General features: G+C 42.6%; 1 protein-coding gene across 1 annotated transcript; it reads left to right on the forward strand.

Annotated features, from left to right (window-relative positions):
- Window positions 1-364: 364 nt before the first annotated feature.
- Window positions 365-19678, forward strand: C4H4orf17 (chromosome 4 C4orf17 homolog). Its single transcript, XM_048846621.2, has 8 exons — window positions 365-949; window positions 10994-11206; window positions 11313-11380; window positions 12534-12701; window positions 14321-14402; window positions 16744-16915; window positions 18153-18196; window positions 19389-19678. Exons 1-8 carry the CDS (start codon window positions 796-798, stop codon window positions 19580-19582), a joined length of 1095 nt encoding a protein of 364 aa, XP_048702578.1. The 5' UTR covers window positions 365-795; the 3' UTR covers window positions 19583-19678.
- The last annotated feature ends 464 nt before the right edge of the window (window positions 19679-20142 follow it).

The raw sequence follows: 20142 nt of genomic DNA on the forward strand, positions 1-20142 counted from the left end.
GTAAAACAACTCAAATATTCTTAAGATGCTGCATTAGAGCTGGAGGTCCCAAATATATCGTATCCAAGGTGATAAATTCAGGGCTGAGAGAGACAGACAGTGTGAAAGTATTATTATAAGGAGGGGAGGGGGAAGAAACAAGCTGAAGGTAGTGAGTCATAAAGATATCTAAAGCGAGGTAGTGAGTCGTAAATATATCTGCTATACTATCTGAGTTTTCGGCAACAGCAAACTGTAGAATGGTAGTTTACCATCCAATCACAATACCATCTACTATTAATAAATATATCAAAATCCTAAGGAAAGGTGGCATTCCTCACCCATTACTGCCTGCCCTCTTCTTCCCACACACAACTCAACAGCAAATCCAGTCTCCCCTCTCTGTCATTTCCTCCTATAAAGAAGTGTCCCTGTTTCTGCAAAGATGTGTGCAGCAATGAATGGTGGACCATGTGGGCAGAGACTTTGCATGTGTAGAAGAGCAGTTCAGTGCTGGCTAGTGGTAATTGACCAAAGTGGTTCCAAGACTATTATGCCATCCCCTAGAAGTGGAGCCTTAGACAGTCTCCAACTGAGCCTGTGCCTGCTTAAGGCTGCCCCAGAAGGAATATTGAAGAGACAGTAACAAAATGTAAAACAGTCACAAGAAAAACCAGTAACGATTCAAGTGTTCTGCTCCCTTCATGCCCATGACTATTGTTATTCTGTACTTCCAGCATTTGGCCGCTGCTGATGAGACACTGTCAGAACCCAGTAGCCCAAGAATCGCTGTGGGGAGAATAGCAAAGTTACATCATGAATATCAATTTCAAACAACAGCCTCAGCCTCAGTTCAACTACAGAGCAGTAACACAGGGAAGCCTGAGCGATACTCCTTTTGGAAGAGCAACTGGAACTTATTTTCTCTCCAGACACATCCCACATCCCAGGGCAGTCTGCCATATTCAAGGTAAAACATCTTCCTAGAGACGCATAACCACATCCGGCCTGATTCTCCTGAAAAGAAGTGTGTGTGTTTTAGGTCTTTCTTTAAAAAAAAAAAAAAAATTACTCAGCAGCAAACATGAAAAATCCTTCACGTTTGTTTCCAGTTTCACAAGAAAAAAACGTACCCAAAGTGTAACTCTAGGTACCAGAATGAGAGGAAAGGAGATGGAGAAATAAGGAGATACTGAAAGACTGAAAGTCAGATAATCTAAAAATGTCTCAGACTCGGTTTGCGGGTCTGGCATTTAGAATTTGGCCCTGCAATTGGAACTTAATTAACGAATCTGTGGATGATGATTCATGAACCATATTGGAACCTAACTCATTCTTCTATAGTACTCGAGAGACAATACAACTAACATGAGTCAGCTTTTCTTTTGTTTTTTAAAATCCCTACAGTCAAGAGGATGGCGTGGTCCGACTTTGAATTAGAGCTGGTCAGAAAATTTCAGCACAAAGGAAATTATTTTTTTTAAATGTTGCAATGCTCCCCCACCTGCTTTTCTGACCAGCTCCATTTTTGAACACACACTTGTGGAGTAAAAAGGTGTCATTTTTACATAATCCCTTCTTCAAAGATAGCCTTGTTTAGAGTGAGAGTCTGTCATCAATTAACAGTGTACTCAACTGCTAAGCCACAACTGACATTCTAGGGCACCTGCTTTCCATTTAGAAAGTTACCCACTTTAAACAGTAAAGGTTAACTTAAGGGAGAGATTTTCAAAGGCACAAATGACAATTAGGTGCCTGTCTCCCCTTGTCCCTATTAATGAAATTGCCTTATGTTAATAGGGCAAAACCACCCAGGCCCCACTAGCACCTGCTGGAGAGGAATGTTCCACTGCATGTTCCATAGCACAGGTAGAAAGGCATTGAGCTCTCCTACTATGCAGTAATGAAGACCCGGGCCCTTTTGGGAGGCAGAATGCAATCTACCCTACCTTGTCATGTTCAAGACGTTCAAAATCCTGGGATTCCTTCCTCCAGATACCCGAATGGATGGAAATGGCTAAGTCTTCACTGTTTAGTTAACCCTGGCTCTTACCTGGGTTTTAGCCCAAACCCCTCTATTGTCCACACAGAAAAACCTTTTACCCAGACTCTTAGGTGCTTTAAGCCAGGGTTAGTTTACCCATCTGGGGAGGTACAGATTAGAGCCCAGGATCCACTTTAACTGAGGATGAAACCCACCAGTTTTGCAGTGAACACACAGGATAAATCACTTGAGTACTGTTAGTCCTCCAGTGCCTTCTCACACTCCCCCCCCCCCCCCCCGTGCCCCCGCCAGCAAGACAGACAAGTTCTCTCACAACTGACTGGGAAACAATCCTAGAGCATCTCAGTACAAAGAACCATGGGATTTGCCCCAGAAGTCCTAGTGGCAGTGGGGGTGCAGCACCAGTGAGGATGCAGTAACTCAAGTATGGCTTAGCAAGGGGGATGCTCAAACCCAGACTGGGCTAACCTGGGTGCCAGTCAGGGAGTGTCTACACTGCAACAACAAAAAAACACACACACACCCCAAAACGGCAGTGAGTCTCATAGCCTGGGTCATCTGACTGAGGCTTGCACAAAGGGGCTAAAAACAACAGAGTAGATATTCCGGTTAGGCTGGTCCCTGGACTTTGAGACCCTCCCTCCTCACCAGATTTCAGAGCGTGGGCTCCAGCCGGAGCAGAAAGGACTGTGTTGTTTTATATTCAAGTAATCCGCTAATAATTCATAGCTAGCAATTTAACAACAGTCTTTATTGGATACATAGTTAACATATACACAGAGCATCTTAGCTTAGGTCAGCCTAACCTCTAACCTAAAACCCACAACCTCCTTCAGCTGTCAGCTCCCACACCTTGGAAATTCTAGCCATTCTCTTAAAGCCACAGTAACACCACATCTCACTTCCTTAGCACAAATGTATTTGTATATATAACAGAATTTTCTAAACAGCTTTCTATAAATCTTTGAAAAGGTCTCCTTTGGCTTTGTCGCAGTCAATGATAGGAGATCATATTGTGATGGGTATAAACGTTACACGTTATCAGTGTAAGAAAGAGACCGTTAGAGGAGTCAGATCTAAATCTGGAAAAAGCAGAGAGAATTTGCCAGACTGCCTTCTCCAGCTGTCAGCTGCCACACCCTGAAGATTCTGTTCATTCCCTTAAAGCCAGAGTAACACCACAACATCTATACTGCTATTTTGAGCCCCGTAGCACAAGCCTTGAGAGCCCATCAGTTGACCCAGGCTCTGCTGCTATGGCTTTTGTTTGCAGCATAGACATACCCTCACCGTGCAGTGAAGACCTGCTCTGACTTTGAACATTTGATGCTACAGCTCCATTCAGAGAACAAAAATTAAAAGGCATCTCCTGTAACTATGCCTGAATATGCAGACTAAGGCCAATTTTTGCTCTCAATTATACATGTGTAAATCTGAAGTTCATTCCATTGTGTTCTGTACAAGGCAAATTTACAACACTGTAATTGACAGCAGAATCTGGACCTATTTCACCTTCCTCGTCTGTTTTACTATTCTCGCTGAAGAAGAAAACTTTACAAACTACTTCATTTTTTTTAAAACCAGTTACCAAGCACAACTCAAATGTAAATGAGCAGGCAACAGTAAAGGGCAGCTGAGAGGCCCCGCCAGCAATAGTCTGGATGTAACATGATTACCGTGGAACCGTAGGCTCTGAGAAATCCGGCTTAGGCTTTGTCCACACTATCGCGGTAAGTTGACCTAAGCTACACAACTCCAGCTACATGAATAACGTAGCTGGAGTCGACATAGTTTCGGTCAACTTACTACAGGGTCCACACTACGCTGGGTCAATGGGAGACACTCTCTCGTCAACTTACCTTAGTCTTCTCATTCGGGGTAGAGTACTGGGGTTGACTGGGGAGCGATCTGCAGTTGATTTGGCGGGTCTTCACTGGACCAACTGAATCAACCTTGGTGCATCGATCCCCAGCGTGTCAATCCGGGGGGTAGTGTAGACGTAGCCTTAGGAAGCACATCTCCTCCCACCTTGTATTTGGCACAGCCCTGCACAGCATATTGAGAAAAAATCCCCTTATATAACTACCAACATGTCATAGCTTCCCGCCATCACTTAAATAACTCTCACCCTTCCCCAATAGCAGCCATATGTTTCAGTGTAGTGTGTAATGCCAGCTCAATGGTCTAGATATAGTGCGCTACACACTGCCACACATGAGCCCTGGGTGTGATCATCATTCCTACTCCTTTCTTTCCTGAATCAGCAGATACAAGGAGGGAAGCCCCTAAAGGCCCTGAGAAAGGAAGGTCTCCATGTCACTTAGCAAATGAACAAAATGGCCCTGAAACTTGTGTCCAGATACAAAACTTCCTTAAAGTTCAAGGGCAGCTGTTTCTGGGGGTTTTGTTTACAGTCCTTACCATTTGCTGGGCTCTGGAGAGAATCCCTATTCAATCCCCCTCCTCCAGAAATATAGTAATGGTCATGATGCAGGGTCCTGGGAAAGGCTGACTGTGACTGATGGAGCTATCTGGATATTCAGTTTAGAATTCCGTATCAAACTTCCCACTTTTGTGTAATTTCTGTATAAATATCTGTGTTGGTGGTATGCGGGGAGTGGTGGGAATGCTCACACATGGCCAGGTACCTATTGCCAAGGTATATTGAGAGTCACTAAGGGGAACAAAAACCAGTCTCAAATTGGTTATTAGAGAAGCATTAAGATTAGTGGATGTAGGACTGGCGGGAGTAATTATGGAGCACTTGGCTTACGTACCTTTTGCAGTGAGGACTGAAGGGTGAAGCAGCTCAAACTGGTTTTGAAAGATACATAATAGGTAACACTATTTCTTGTATCTGGAATAGAGGCTTTTGAAAGAATAAAAGGAACCCAATTTCCTTTGGCCTGGTCTACACTACAAAGTTAGGGTGACAAAAGTCACCTTGTGTCGACCGATTTGTGCATGCGTCTGTCCAGTGGTCCTGGCTCAAGGTATGAGTATCAACCACAGGGCAGACTGTCAGGGAACAGGGCACAAACCCCAAACTGGTTGTGAGCTCCTTACTCAGATTTCACCAACCACTTATCAAGTGTGGACTCCTCAGGCATTATAACAGCCTTAACATGGAGTCACAGACAGTCCCCCGGGGTATTCCAATCTAGTTTGACACCCAGGTGAGCATACCTTGGTGAAAGATCACAGCAATATTTAGGTTACTCCCAGTCCCAAAGGATCAGTCACTTACCCCTGGTCAATTGTACCTTAGATCTCACACCAAAGACAACGCTTGTAGCCAATCCTATAGTGAACTATATAAAGATTTATTAACAAGGAAAAGGAAATAAGAGAGTTATTTACAAGGTTAAAGCAGGTAAACACATATACACATAAAAGAGTTCCAGTCTTAAGTTTCAAAAGGTAATAGAAGCTACTATAATAGGCAAGCTCTAGATGTCCTTCAGTGCTAACCCACGCCCAGCACTGGGGATCTTTTGCTTATGCTTTGTCATTCTTGTTCCTCAGAGTCCAAGCAGCATGAAAGATACAGTTTCTCCTTGTTAGCACTTTTTATTCCTTCCCCCTTTCTGCTTCAAGTTGAGCAGTTGGGAGGAATTCAGTTGCACTTTTCCTCTTCATGGGAGGTTTCAGGGAGAGAAGCAAACAACAAAGTCTTTGGTCCTCTAATGTTCCACAGTGATTTGTCTGGTGTTGATGGGCCTTCTTTCATTGGGCAGGAGATAACATCTTCTGTGGCAAACTAGTATTTCACACTTGGTAATGCATTTCTCCTGACTGGTGATTTACAGTTACAGAGCAAACACTTAAAACTTTACTTTATAACATGGGATACAGATATTATAAGTGAGATTAGAGCAGGCAGCAACTTACAAGCATTCCATAAAGTCCAACACATCACATTTTATACCTCTAATACCTATGTTAACACAGATGAGCCAAATTGGCTTGAGCAATGTATTTGTCAGTGTTCAGCTGAAACCTACGAGCTTTGGCATGGGCTGGTCTGCCATCATCAGAGCGTCCACACAAATTTGTCTCTGGCCAACCTAAGTGCACCATTACGGCAAAGTAAAACCACCTCCCCAGACGGCATGGAACCACGGTCAACGCACTGAGGTCAACACAGTGCAAACATAGACACTTCTTTACCTGAATCGACCCTAACAGTCCTCCAACAGCTGCCTCACAACGCCCTGCGACAGTGACCACTCTGGTCACAGTTGTAAACTCCACTGCCCAGGGGACATGAAGCCCAGAAACCACAACCCTCCTGTTAGCCCCCCTGTGTATTTTTGGGACATCTTTTCCTGGTTACCTACCTGGGTGAGCGCACCTAGCAGCTCTCCGGTGTGCGCCGCTGCCCAATGACTATGCTGGCTCCAGGCATGAGACACACTCCTGCCTGGAATAGATAGGAGATATTGGATCTCCTGGGCCTGTGGGGAGGAGAGGCTGTGAAAGCACACCTATGGACCAGTCACAGAGACGTGGACATCTATGAAAAAATTGCCCTGGGGATTCAGGGAAAGGGGTATGACAGGGATCAGTAGTAGTGCCCCTTGAAAACCAAGGAACTGTGGCAGGCATACCACAAGGCCAGGGAGAGCAACAATTGATCTGGTGCGGAGCTGCAGACCTGCCACTTTTATGAGTGGCATGCCTTACTTAACAGAAGCCCCATCAGCACCCTGCAGACCACTCTGGATACCTCAGCGGAGCTCAAGACAGACCACCCGCCATGAACGGGAAGGAAGAGGGAGATTCGGTGCGGGGTTCCAGCCATGACCTATTTGAGACTCCAACACAATCTAGCCAATCCCGCCAGTGGAGTTCAGACAAGCCTGATGAAGGGGAAGGGACTTCGGGTAAGCATCTGCATAGCTTTTTCCTTTAACTTTTAAATTTAAAAGATGGCGCTCAGCCCATTCCCAAGCACTCAAGACACAGGTATCAACTTTTCATAGATCCATACTTATTACAGGGCACTCCCACCTCAGTCACAACAGCATTCTTAAAATTCACACCAGGAGGAGGATTTCCCCCCATATATCATGCACACATACTGCAAATTGTATTTTAAATATATTCGGAGGTTTATTTTTTTTAAAAATCGGTATTTCTGAGTGTCTTTGTGGTGCCTGCCATGGTTCCTTTGCTTTCGCATGGCACTGCTGCTGACCCCTGTCATACTCCTTTCCCCTGTGCAATTTTTTCATAGATGTCTCCGTTATTGAAAAGTGCCATGGTGTTGCCAGCAGCACAGGCATCCAGTGTCTAGACAAATGAAACCTGTCCTGTTCTTCTCTTGTGCATTGTCAGCACCTGACGGATTGAGGTGAATGTACAGTGCATGCGCCAATTCCTCCTGCAATTCACTGTGATCACTTTAATGCGTTTGAGTTTAGTTCAGCAACAGCCATTCTGTTCTCACTCCAGGGCAATGACAGGGTTAACCAGGGGCCAGCCAGTCTTCAGAAAGGAAAGTGTGTATTCAGAACAAAAGAATGACACAGAAAACATGCCATAAAACAATAAACAGCTTACATGCTCACTACCAAGTAACACCTATCAACCACACAGAACCCTGATAGGTCTCAAAGTCCTTTAAACCCACTGGTGGGGTTTGTCCTTCTAGGTCACAGTGTCCTATTAGTTCTTGCATCAAGTGAGAGTGAACCCGCCTCTGTATCAGGCTGGATTTTATACAATTCTCTGTTCTTTGTTTGCTGGGCCGCTTGAGCCTGGTCAAATCAGTAGATGCAATTCCCCCCAGGGTGTGTTACTTCTCCAGACATGTTTATCTGTCTAGAGCAGAGGTTCTCAAACTCTGATCCGTGGATCACCAGTGGTTCGTGAGCGCCATTCAGGTGATCTGCGGATAGTTCCCTCTAAGGTGCGTGCCTGGGTGGCCGCACACAAAACAATGAAGGGCCACCCACCCAATTAGTGGAGTCGCACAGGTGTGGCTCCACTAATTAGGTGCGTGGACCTGCAGAAGAGGCACATGTAAGGTGAGGTGGTGGCCTTGGGGGGAATAGGGGATAGGTGGGAGGGGGCAGTGGGGTGAGAAGAGGGAGTGGGAGGAATTTGGGACGTGCAGGGCTGAGGTGGCCAGAAAAAGAGGTGACTTTCCACAGCTCCAGGGCTGCGGCTGCCAGGCAGAGATGGCCCTTCTTCCCAGCTCCAGCTCGGGGGCTGCTGTGGCGGGGGAGAGAGGAAGAGATCACCCCCCTGGGCCTCCTTCCCAGCCCCAGCTCAGGAGCTGTTGAGGTGGGGGAGAAAGGGCACACCCAACACATTAGAAAGGTAAGAGTACTGATATTAAAATATGAGTTGTGTGCTTTTATTTGTAGAACAAAAAAATGTTAATTATTAAGGTTTTTTTATGTAGTGCTTTTGTACAAAGTGGTTTACAATAATTAGCTAACAGTACAAAAAACATTTGGAAAGAGCATTAAGTGGTCCGCCGAGACCCTCAGCAATTTTCAAGTGGTCCATGAAAAAAAGTTTGAGAACCACTGGTCGAGAGATTTGCAATAAATTAACCTCAGTGATTTTAATTCCTGATAGTTCATTCATGCTAGATGATTTCCCCACAGTCTTGTTTTGTCTTTGATTGTCTGGTTTCAAAAAAAAAAAAAAAAAAATCAATCCATTCACATCTGGGAAGGTAACCATACAAAGCCTGAAGTGGTGGGAATGGAAACAGGCACACATTTTTCATAAGAAAATATATGAGAAGTTTCCCAGTTCTCCACAAAATAAACCCATTGTTTTTGCTATAACCTTGATAAAAAGTGTGCTTACTTTTTTAATTTATTTTTTACTATGGAAAAATATTTTTCATTCTTTGATAATTAAAAACCTAGCTGAAGGGACTTGCTCCTACCTTTACTTGACAGTCACATTCTGGCAGGGAACAATCATGGAAAATTTCAGCCCAAAAGACACACATTTTGGAATGTTGTAAGTTTAACACATGGAATTAAAATGAAAACTGCTCTGAAGCCCTAAAATCTATAAGGCCCTGATCTTGCAAATAATTACAGACTTGCTCAACTTTAATTACACGCATAGTCCCAGTGAAGTCAACTTTGAAGTGTGCATGTGTTTAAAAGATTGGGAGATCAGCTGCATTAGGGACACACAGGGCGAGGCTTAAAGAGCTCCGTCTCTTTTGTTTATCAAAAAACAGACTGCGAGGTGATTAGATTCCAGGGCGTAAGTACCTTCATAGGGAGAAAATACCAGGCACGAAAGAGCTCTTTAATCTAGCTGAGAAAGATACAACAAGACCCAGTGACTGGAGGCTGAAGCCAGACAAATTCAAACAACAAATGAGGCACAATTTTTTTGAAGAGTGACAGTGATTAACCATTGGAACACACCTCCCAAGGGAAGTGGCAGCGCCTTCATCTTCTGCTATCTTCAGCTCAAGAGGGATCCCTTTCTAGAAGACATGATTTAGCCAAACACAAGTTACTGAGTTCACTGCAGGGGTAACCAGGTGAAATGTAATGGCCTGTGATATACAGGAGGCCAGACTAGATGATCGAATGGCCCTTCTGGCCCTGAACTCTCTGAATCTGCACAGAGATAAGCGGGACACACAAGTTATTGAAATAAGTTTATAGAAGAAAAACAGATGTGCCCAATGGCATCTGAAAGATAAAAAATAGACCCATTAATTAGAAAGCCCAACACTGTAACTGTCGCATCCCTCATCCAAGGAGAGGAGGCCTGCAGGCAGGCCCATGGTTAATACTTAGCTGTCTATTAACATTTGCTATCTATTAATCCCTGTAAAGTAAATTTGAATTGCTCTATCGGACAGTTGTCCTGAGGGGAAAGAAAGGAAAGCAGTTAGGACATCATCATCATCACTTGATTACCAGTTGACTGTGTTCCTCTGCCCTCTACTGGAATAGATGATATCTATTATCCAAATGTTTAAACGTTAGTTCCCTCTGCCAGCTGTGCTAGCAGTGGCTTCTTTAGCTACATAAGCAGAGACTTGGTTTGAAGGGTCACAGAACTGCAGAACTGTGGAAAACCTACTGATTTAAGTTTGTCTGTTTTGGGGGACAACAGGTGGTTTCCGTTTACCCAGGCTTGGCCTCGAAGGGCTACACTTGGGGTTTTGGTTTCATACCAACTTAAAAACATAAGGGAATCCAGAGCAAATCTCAGTGGGTTATAAGGGCTTGTCTATATGAGGGGAAAAGTCTGCAGTAACTAGTGCGGAATACCTAGTGCACACTAGCCCCTCTGCACTAGCTCACGGTGTGGACACACTTATTTCTCACCTTCATTCACAGTAGCTTAATGATTTAGGAGTACATTAAGATAAGCCACCCAAGAGCACTCAGTGTGCTTTAAATTCACTCCCTAGCTTACTGTGCACTAACTTGCCCATGCAGACAAGCTCCAAGAGTGGCCTGCTAAGAGAAGAAGCCCAGAGCAACACACAGAACTATTAGAGATGCAGAGAAAACTTGCACAGAACCTGCCAGTCCTGCCAGCATTATCAAGCAATATAAATATAAATACCTCCTTTCTCCACCTAGAAAGGGCTGGATGCAGAACTTATCAAAGCATCTCTTTTCAAGCATCAGTTAGAAGAGTCATTTCTCAAAGGACACGAGGTGTCCACTCCCCACAAGGGCTGTGCACACACCTTCTGCAGCATTCTTGGTCTCTGCCAGAGCAGGTTGTGAGGGGCCAAGCAGAGGATCCAGAGTCATGATTAAGGCCTATTGGATTAGTATAAGAGTCATGGAGATGCTGGCACTCTCCTTTCAGTGTAGCACATATTCTGGTACTGTATACCTTCTCCTTTTCACAGGCACTAAATTCACTCCACACAAAAATCAATGAGTTTTGGTAGCTGCAGCCTCCACCCACCCAGCAGAGGCCCTAACCCTGAGATGGTCTGCAGAAGATTGTTTATGGGGATAAAGTTTGCATCTGTGTTCGCCTCTCCTCCAGGGTTAAATAATGCACCTGTCTGCGTTGTGAGAGATGCAGGGAGTCTTTCAAGACCACACCAGGCTGCCAGCAAAATCCTAATCCCACAGCAAGAATATGATCAGCAACATGGGCTAACTGGGCAAGGCGTGGGCATGCCATCTTCTAGCAGCATTACACTAAGACTCCAGGCTTATCCACACATTGGGAAAGGTCCATCACGACCAAGTTCACGTGAGTAGCCATGATTTTGCTAACCCCACAGACTGTTAAAATTGAATTTTATTGTCTTGATTTCAACATAAACTAACTGAAAACACATTTCTGTATTAATTTCCAGAGCCTGGGAGAGAAGAAATGGCTGAGTTCTCTAAAAGGACAAGAGACTCCCTTGCTTTACTGAGAAAGGTAAAGAAAGATTTGCAGTTATTCATAGCAGCTCTGTGCCCTCAGCACCTAGGTTCTGTACATCCACTCATAGCTCTCAAACTGCCAGGGAGAGCAACTGTACAACACAGACTGTGGCCTTTAAAATATGACAAGGACCCAAAATAAGGGATCACAAACATCAAGCAAGTAGAGGAGGGAGCTTTTAAATGATGTGGTTTCATCTCTAATATACAACTTCTAATGTCTAACTTTTCATTTATAGATATATATAATGTCTAACTTTTCATTCTTCAGCATTTTTATGTCAATAATTTAAACTAATTAAGAGTCTGAGCATGTGCTGCATTATATACAAGAGGTCAGGGTTTTTTTATAGCCGTGCTCAATAATCTGCTACAGTTAACAATTCAATTTTTTTTATACTTTGCACTTAGAGCACCTTTCTTCTAAGATCCCCAAAGCATTTTACAAACACAACATCCTGTTAAGTGCAATAGTACATCCATTTTTTTTACCGATTGGTAAACTGAGATACAGAGAAGTTAAGTGACTCACCCAACACTATATAGGGTCAGAGCTGGGAACAGAACCCAGGAGTCCTGATCTCCTCTCACCAGTTCGCTTAAAGTGTTTTTTCAAATCCCTGCTTTTTCCGGATTTTATAACTCTCCCATAACAGGTACTTGAAGGCAAAACTTTGCCTACAATGACTCACATCCACAGAGATTTTCTTTTTGAATAAGAAAAATCCAGATTTAAGGATTATGACCTATACCCACAGAGCTCTTTAGGTGTCTAAACCACAGTTTTAGGCACCTAAGCCCCAATCTTGGGCACCACTGTGATCCACAAAATCCCTGCTTGGCTGCCTCAACTAACTCAACAAAGTCCCTTTGTGGATCTGGGTCTATGGCACCAACATCTGGACATATTGGGGCACTGCACCTATTGTGACCAGTGATTGGAGACTAAATTATTAAGTATTTCTCCTTTTTTGTGGTCCTGTTGCATGGAATCTCTAACAGTTTTAGCGATGGTTTCTGCTCCCATTGAAGCCAATGGTAAAATAATCATTGGCTTCTAGGAACCCAAGATTGGGTACGTCTTCATTTAGACTTTAATTGTGTAACTGGTATCTGCTGAATCCTTGCATACCTTACTTTCTACTTAGGAAGATCCTTTGAAAAAACAACCAGGTCGTCCTCTGACTGCAGTTGGCCATGAGATCCATCCTTCTTCTCTTACCCGTCCCTCTTCTCCAGCCCGTTTTATGCATTACAAGCCAGAAGTCAGAGAGAATATAAACTATGTTCCAAACTATCTGGATCAGGAAATAAAAGTAAGATATAAGTAGTAAGTGGTAACCTTTTGTGTTATGTTTCTGAGTAGAAGCCGTATTAGTCAGTATCTGCAAAAAGAAAAGGAGTATTTGTGGCACCTAAGGGACTAAAATTTATTTGAGCACAAGCTTTCGTGAGCTACAGCTCACTGCTCACAAAAGCTTATGCTCTAATAAATTTGTTCGTCTCCAAGGTGCCACAAGTCCTCCTTTTCCTTTTGTGTTATGTTTCCATTTCCCAGAAGGGGGCGCCTGGAGGTTTCAATTCTTGCTGCCTGTATCTAGCTGACCTGTTAATTTGTATTCAGAGGTTATTTTGGGAGTTCCTAGGGAGCTGCCCCGGCCAGACTGGAAGCCTCATACAGTATTCCCATTGGAAATGTCAGAAGTGGATAGAGCAGAGTAGTAGTTACCTGATCTGCAATCAGTGCTCTCTGCAATGCCATGTACATGGCATACTCCCCAAAGCTCCAGTTCCCCTGCAGTGCTGTATAGACGGTGCTCTCCTCATTGCACAGTATGAATGTCTGTCTACTCGGGCTGCACAAAACTGTGCAATTTCATTCTGAGCAGTTTGCACAACTAAAATTTTGCACAATTTCACAACTGGACCGAAACAGGCAAAAATTGTAAACAGTTTAATGCTATAAAGTAGGGCTGTCAACTAACTGCAGTTAACGCAAGCGATAATGCAAGACAAATTAACTAGATTAAAAATAGTTGTGATTAATCGCAGTGTTAAACAAGAGAATACCAATTTAAATTTATTGTAAATATTTTGGGATGCTTTTCTACATTTTCAAATGTATTGATTTCAATTACAACACAGGTTTCAGAGTAACAGCCGTGTTAGTCTGTATTCACAAAAAGAAAAGGAGGACTTGTGGCACCTTAGAGACTAACCAATTTATTTGAGCATAAGCTTTCGTGAGCTTCAGCTCACTTCATCGGAAGAAGTGAGCTGTAGCTCACGAAAGCTTATGCTCAAATAAATTGGTTAGTCTCTAAGGTGCCACAAGTCCTCCTTTTCTAATTACAACACAGAATACAAAGTGTGTAGTGCTCACTTTATATTATTTTGATTATAAATATTTGCACTGTAAAAAAAGAAAAAATTGTATTTTTCAGTTCACCTCATACAAGTACTGTAGTGCCATCTCTTTACTGCGAAAGTGTAACTTACAAACGTAGATTTTTTTTTAAACATAATTGCATTGAAAAACAAAACAGGGTAAAACTTTAGCCCCCAGAAGTCGAGCCATGAAGGGGCATATGAATGTTTAGCATATCAGGCATGTAAATACCATGCAACGCTGGTTACAACAGTGCCACATGAACACCTGTTCTCACTCTCAGGTGATACCGTAAATAAAAAGTGGCCAGCATTATCTCCCGTAAATATAAACTTGTTTGTCTTATTGATTGGCTGAAAAAAGCAGGACTGAGTGGACTTGTAAATTGGTATTCTATTATTGTTTAACAGTGTGATTAAAACTGCAATTAATTTAGACTTCTTTAAGTCTCGCAATTATTTTTTTAATCGTTTGACTGCCCTACTATAAAACTGTCTGGCATATCTGCACCCCTTTTTAGTCATAATTGTACTGCCCTTCTTCCAGGTCTTGGAAAAACTCCGTGACATTCTACAGACAGACTCCCTTGCAGAGATCCAAGAGTGGCTGTCAAGGGCAAGTATAAGAGGTAAAATGTGCGTGTGTGTTAAAATAATAATTGACATATCACAGTTACCTAGATAACTGCATTACTATCCTTTCTTATGGTCTCACCACATGCAACCCCACAGGTGTCAGGCCTTTACATCTTGTGGGTGGAACTCCACAATCCACACACTCTCAGACCAGGACTCGGGTTACAGCTCCCTGGTTTCTAACTGTGACTAATTCAGCAAGTCCAGCTGGGGTTACGCTAGGCAAAGATTTCTCTTTGGGAGCTTAAGACTGCACACATTTGCAATGAGACAGACACAGCTTTTTCAAAACAGAACATCATTTCTTTTGCTTAAAAGGTACACAGTGCTTAGAGAAACAGACTTAAAACAACAAAGACCTAACTGCATTTTCCCTTCCTTAAGCTTAGCCACTCTATCCATAGTGTAGGAGTGTCTGGCTTCCTTCACATCTCTTACATGGGAGAAACACCCTAACCTGCTTGCTTCTCCCTCTGGCTCTGAGTGAGTCCTCCCATCTGTCAGCTTTTCCACTGACACATCCTGACCAGCTTCCATCAGCTCAACCCCCCCCCCCCCCGAGAAAAAATTCTGCCAGGGGCACTTTTTTAAACCAGTGAGGGTCTTTTGATCTGAGACTTAGCCTTGGGAAGACTAAACCATCCTAGCCTGAATTGAGCCAGCCAGGCAAATTCTCCACTAACTGGTAGTCCAGTCATTATTTTTTTCACTTTCTTGAAGATGGGTATGTGAGAGACTTCTTATTTGTGTTATTGTTTCACTTCTCCTGTTCAGTTCTGCAACAACCCGTTTACAGCCTCATTTGATTTAGCTCTATGCATTCAGCAAGGAAGCAATACAAAATTGAACAAGGAAACCGAGTCACACAATATAAACAACACACATTTCCCCAGTTAATCACAAGGTCATTTTCTGCTTTCCCTTACACTCATGGAATACCTTTGGAGTTCCCCCTGAATTGAATTAACGAGACTGCAAAGATGAAAATGAGGGCAGAATCTGGTTAAGTGTGGTTGGACTAGGGGTAGCAGTTTTGATGACTAGGGTATCATTGACGGCATGCCCTTCCCACAACAGTCTTGGTTGAATTATTCTTTTTGAAAGGTACATCTTTCCTAAGAAGGATCATATCTCAATGATGGCAGTAGAAATTGATCCGTAAGTTGGAAAGGCCCCTGAAACACACTGCTCAAAAGCAAAAAACCACACCAACGGGAAAGTGTGTATATCACACTGCTACGGTACCGATTCACAAGTGCTCAGAGCACTCATTCTTTGGCTTTAGCCTCAGCACCTGCTTAATGACACTGTTATGCCAGCACAATGACGACCAGTCATGTGTTATTACTATTCACGGATAGTTACCCTACCTGTGGACGATCATAATGCCATCCAACTTCTTTATTTAGCCAACCCTGCTATAAATTGATTTAATTCTGCTTTTAGGGGCTTCTCACCTGGAGGTGCCCACTCAGGGAACTTGGCTAGGGCTGTTAGCTAGGCATAGGCCTAAATCAGTTATCAAAGGGGCTTGAATGAGCAAGATGTCCAATGGCTATTGGAAGGAAGAGAGTTATGTAAGCTATGAGTTTAAGAAACAAAATAGCAAGTGGTATAGTTTTTCAACTCTGCTAAACATTTCAGCCCACTTCATGTTTTTGTAGAAAAATTCAACCTAACCAATTTGGAGGCTTTGCCCATCCTCTTCTCCCTACAGCGTTAAAGTTGGATATATAGCGGAAACCTCACAATCTTAACCACAGAGCGAATTTGTGTGGGGGGGTGGAGGGTGAGAAAACCTGGATTTGTGCTGGAAATAGCCCACCTGTTGATCACTTTAGATAAGCTATTACCAGCAGGACAGTGGGGTGGGAGGAGGTATTGTTTCATATTCTCTGTGTGTATATAAAGTCTGCTGCAGTTTCCACGGTATACATCTGATGAAGTGAGCTGTAGCTCACGAAAGCTCATGCTCAAATAAATTGGTTAGTCTCTAAGGTGCCACAAGTACTCCTTTTCTTTTTGCAAATACAGACTAACACGGCTGTTCCTCTGAAACCAGAGCAACTACTGTCATTGTATAACTGGAAATCCCTTTCCAGCATTTTTTAACTGAAAAAAATCCAACAATTATAGTTTGTTAATAAAAACAGTCTAGCAGCCATGAACTATACAAAAATGAAGCTGTGCATATTTACATACAATTCAGATTTCTATTAGAAGTTATCCAATTGATTTAATATAGCCTTTAATGAAATTTTCCATTTTCCTCAATTTCTTTTTAAAGCAACTTCTTTCAAAGGAAGTTTTTTCTGATGGTTTTTGATGTTTCAGAGAAAGAGTTTGTATCAAATTTGATTCGCTCAGAGATGACTAGCAGGGACTTGCTGAATTATCGGCAAAATACACCAAAAGAAAGTGCAGTGGAGAACTTGAATGTCCATGATACAATGAAGCCTTCCCATATCCCTTGGACAGAACCAAGAGAAGAAGCGAACAAGTTCAGGTAAAGTCTGCTTTAATATTGGAAGGATCAGGGATTTGTTAAACTCAAAAAGTTAGGAGTTCATGTTCATTGTAGCAGAAGGATTCAAATTTTGAATGATTTTCTGAAACTTACCTAAAGCGCTGATGTCTGCAAATTTAAGCTGCAAATCTTGAGAGAACGATTTCTCTCTCTTCCTCCAGATTTCAGGTGCTTCTCTACTTCTAGTCCTGGCAGAAATGTTGCGAAGAACAGAAGTATTGAAATATTACCACAGAGGCGGATTCTGATATCAATTAGAAACAAAAGCCCAGGCCTGTAAACACTTACACATGTGCTTAAAATTTATGCATTGGGGTAGCTCCGCTGAAGGCAGACTGCTCACAGGTGACGTTACTTTTGTGCCCCTTTGCAGGATTGGGGCCTAAGAGAGCGAACAAAAAGAACTCACAATTAGTCAGGCATTTCACCATTGCCCCCAAACATTCAATTTGAATTTGGCTCACTCCATGCTAATTAGGATGGAGAAAACACGTTTTCATATTGAGCAGAGTTTTTTTTGTTTTAAAAGCTTAATAGGTTTTGTAACTTTTTCATGCATTGGCAAGGTACTATATAAAGCTCTGCAAGAGATATTTGAAAATGTACATGTTCCTATTTCAAAACTCCCCCAAATCCAGATCATTTACCTGGGGCAAAGGATTATTCTGCTTCTAAATCCTGAAAGTCTTTTTTTCTCATCGTTACCCACAGTCATCAGTAACAAATAAATGAGGTGTTGGGGAAGAGATATGCCTTTTACTACCAGAGGTGAGCCTGGGCTATGAATCTTCAGTGTGTAATATGTTCTGTACATCTGTTGCTGACTATGCCTGTAGACCTAGGAGCTGTTTTGTTTGTATTATTCAATTGTTCTTTAAAGAAATTAACTCACCAAGTCAGACTGGTTTTTGCAAGAAACTTTTCATGCAGAAAAGTCAGCGAATTTAGAATAGAAATGAAGAATGGAATTATATTTAAAAATGTTAATTGCGAAAACCTTGGTTTTGTGATTAACGCTTGTCAGCTAGAGCTTGAATCGAAAATGTTGCTAGCTAGAAGCGATTCCATTCTTGGGTACACAGTTATACAACGGGAGCAGTGCCAAGGTTTACAGGTGCCAAAGAACCCTTTAAGCCATTGCTGCATATTGCAGCTCACACAAAATCCCTGCTGTTTCTTTTTTTGTGGCTTTATAAGCTCTCCCTGTTCTATTCAGGCCTTCAAGTAAAGCATCAGAAGCAAGTAAAGGAACGGAACAAGGTAGGTGATGGAAATTCTAAATTCTAGGACACTATACAGCTAGAAATGTACTCAATGCCATAGAGCAGACGTGTTGCACTTTGAGGTTTTGTATGTAAGATCCTTGAAAATTTTGAACAGTTTAGAGTCTATTTCTACACTGGGATGAAGAGAATTCAATGGCAGTATGAAAAATACAACAGTATGTCAAGTTCATTGGGAGTTAGATTTCTGAGAATCTCTGCTTTTTATTACCACCACTGATTCAGCCTCTCTAGACAGAGCATTTATGTATCACTTTCCCCAGAGACTACACCACAGTAACAAAGCAGTACAAAGTATACTTATTTGCAGCTGCTGACAATCACTTCAACTACCTCCATGAGGTTTGACCTTTCTGTAAATTCTCCTGATTTCCTTTCTCCATACAGTCAAAACCTCCTGCTGTTCTTCAGGCATGTGCCAAACTCTTCCTGTCAACTAGTCTTTGGATTCCACCTTGCCTTTCACCATCAACCAGCACATCTTCCTCGTTGTCCCTAGCCACCCCTCGCCCTCTAAATAAAACATGCTTTCCTAGTTAGTCTCCCTCAGCTATCTAAGACACATTTGCAGCCCCTACCCAGACAGCTTCACCTCCCTCAGACCACCATCTTCCACGTGTCCTACATCTGGAGTGCAGTAAAGGTTAACAAAGCAGCACAAGCTGAGAAACCCCCAACAGTCTCAAGAAGGAGACTACCCCTTCTACAAGAAAGTGGCAGTCTGAGTGGTTTATGTGATCATGAGACTGTGCTAGCAGTAACCTGTATTAGCACCCCTGGATATAGTGAGTTTGACCCCAAAAAAGGGGGAGTACACTCTCTTTACACTGGTTCAAAAGTACTACTGTACGATCATTTGTTAGTCTCTAAGGTGCCACAAGTACTCCTTTTCTTTTATCATTCTATAGTGAGTGAAAGTACATAGTTTATAATAGCTGTGGGAGGAGACTTTACATGGGAGCGATGAGAAGGGAAACCAGGGAAGGAATTTTGTAATTTCTCAGAGACCAACAATTTTATCTTCTCAAAGAGTCATCCAGTTGGAGACCCTCCATGCTACTACTTTCATAATGCTACCAGAAACACATGGTAAAAGCCAAACAAACATTGAAAAACAAAGCCTAAGCTTAGTGTGGTATAGAGCTTTATTGTTCAAAAATCTTTTCCAGAAAGGGAGAGAGATGGTCATTTGTCCACAAGAGGGGAGAGATTTACAATCCCAATTTTCAAAGATGTACACAGAGGAAGGTCCTCCAGCTCCCAAGGAACGAGCCACAGTCCTTCCGTAGCACTCCGACAGAAGCCCCACCTTCGCTACAGCAAGTTACCCGTTGATCAGAGACGTCTTACTGCCAGAGAATAACTTCCTCTTCAAAGCTTCTGAAACAGCACAATTGTTCCCTTCAAGTATTACCATATGTACTATTAGCAACAATAATTAAAAACCTACCTAGAGCTGGCTCCCCCTTTAAAAACAAACTTGTGTTAATTTCGTTTAGTCCCTAAGTGTTTCATCAAAAACCACTGAAAAGTACATACAGAATGACTTCCCCGGAAGCTTTTGGATATGCTCTTCATTCAAAATGCCTATACAAGTAAGGTTAAGAGAACTGTAAATTATAAGATGTTTCATCTACCCTGCAAGACTCTTAACACAGGCATTTCATCTTTAAGGAAACCTAAATTTGCTATTAACTTGGCACATCAAGTGAAGAGAACATCCACTGATGTTATGCTTTCTAGCCTCTCTGAAACGATGCATTGTACAGCAACTGGGCAGTACTACATTACACCTTGATTACACCTTTAGCTGTTGTAACCCACAGAACGAATCTTTTTCTCTACATTCTAGAGTAGAGCACATGACACCGTAAGACAGGATAGCAACTTGATCAAAAACCTCAGGCAACAAATTTAAGTTTG

Source organism: Caretta caretta, chromosome 4, assembly GCF_965140235.1.
Source record: "Caretta caretta isolate rCarCar2 chromosome 4, rCarCar1.hap1, whole genome shotgun sequence".
NCBI classification, from domain to species: Eukaryota; Metazoa; Chordata; order Testudines; family Cheloniidae; genus Caretta; species Caretta caretta.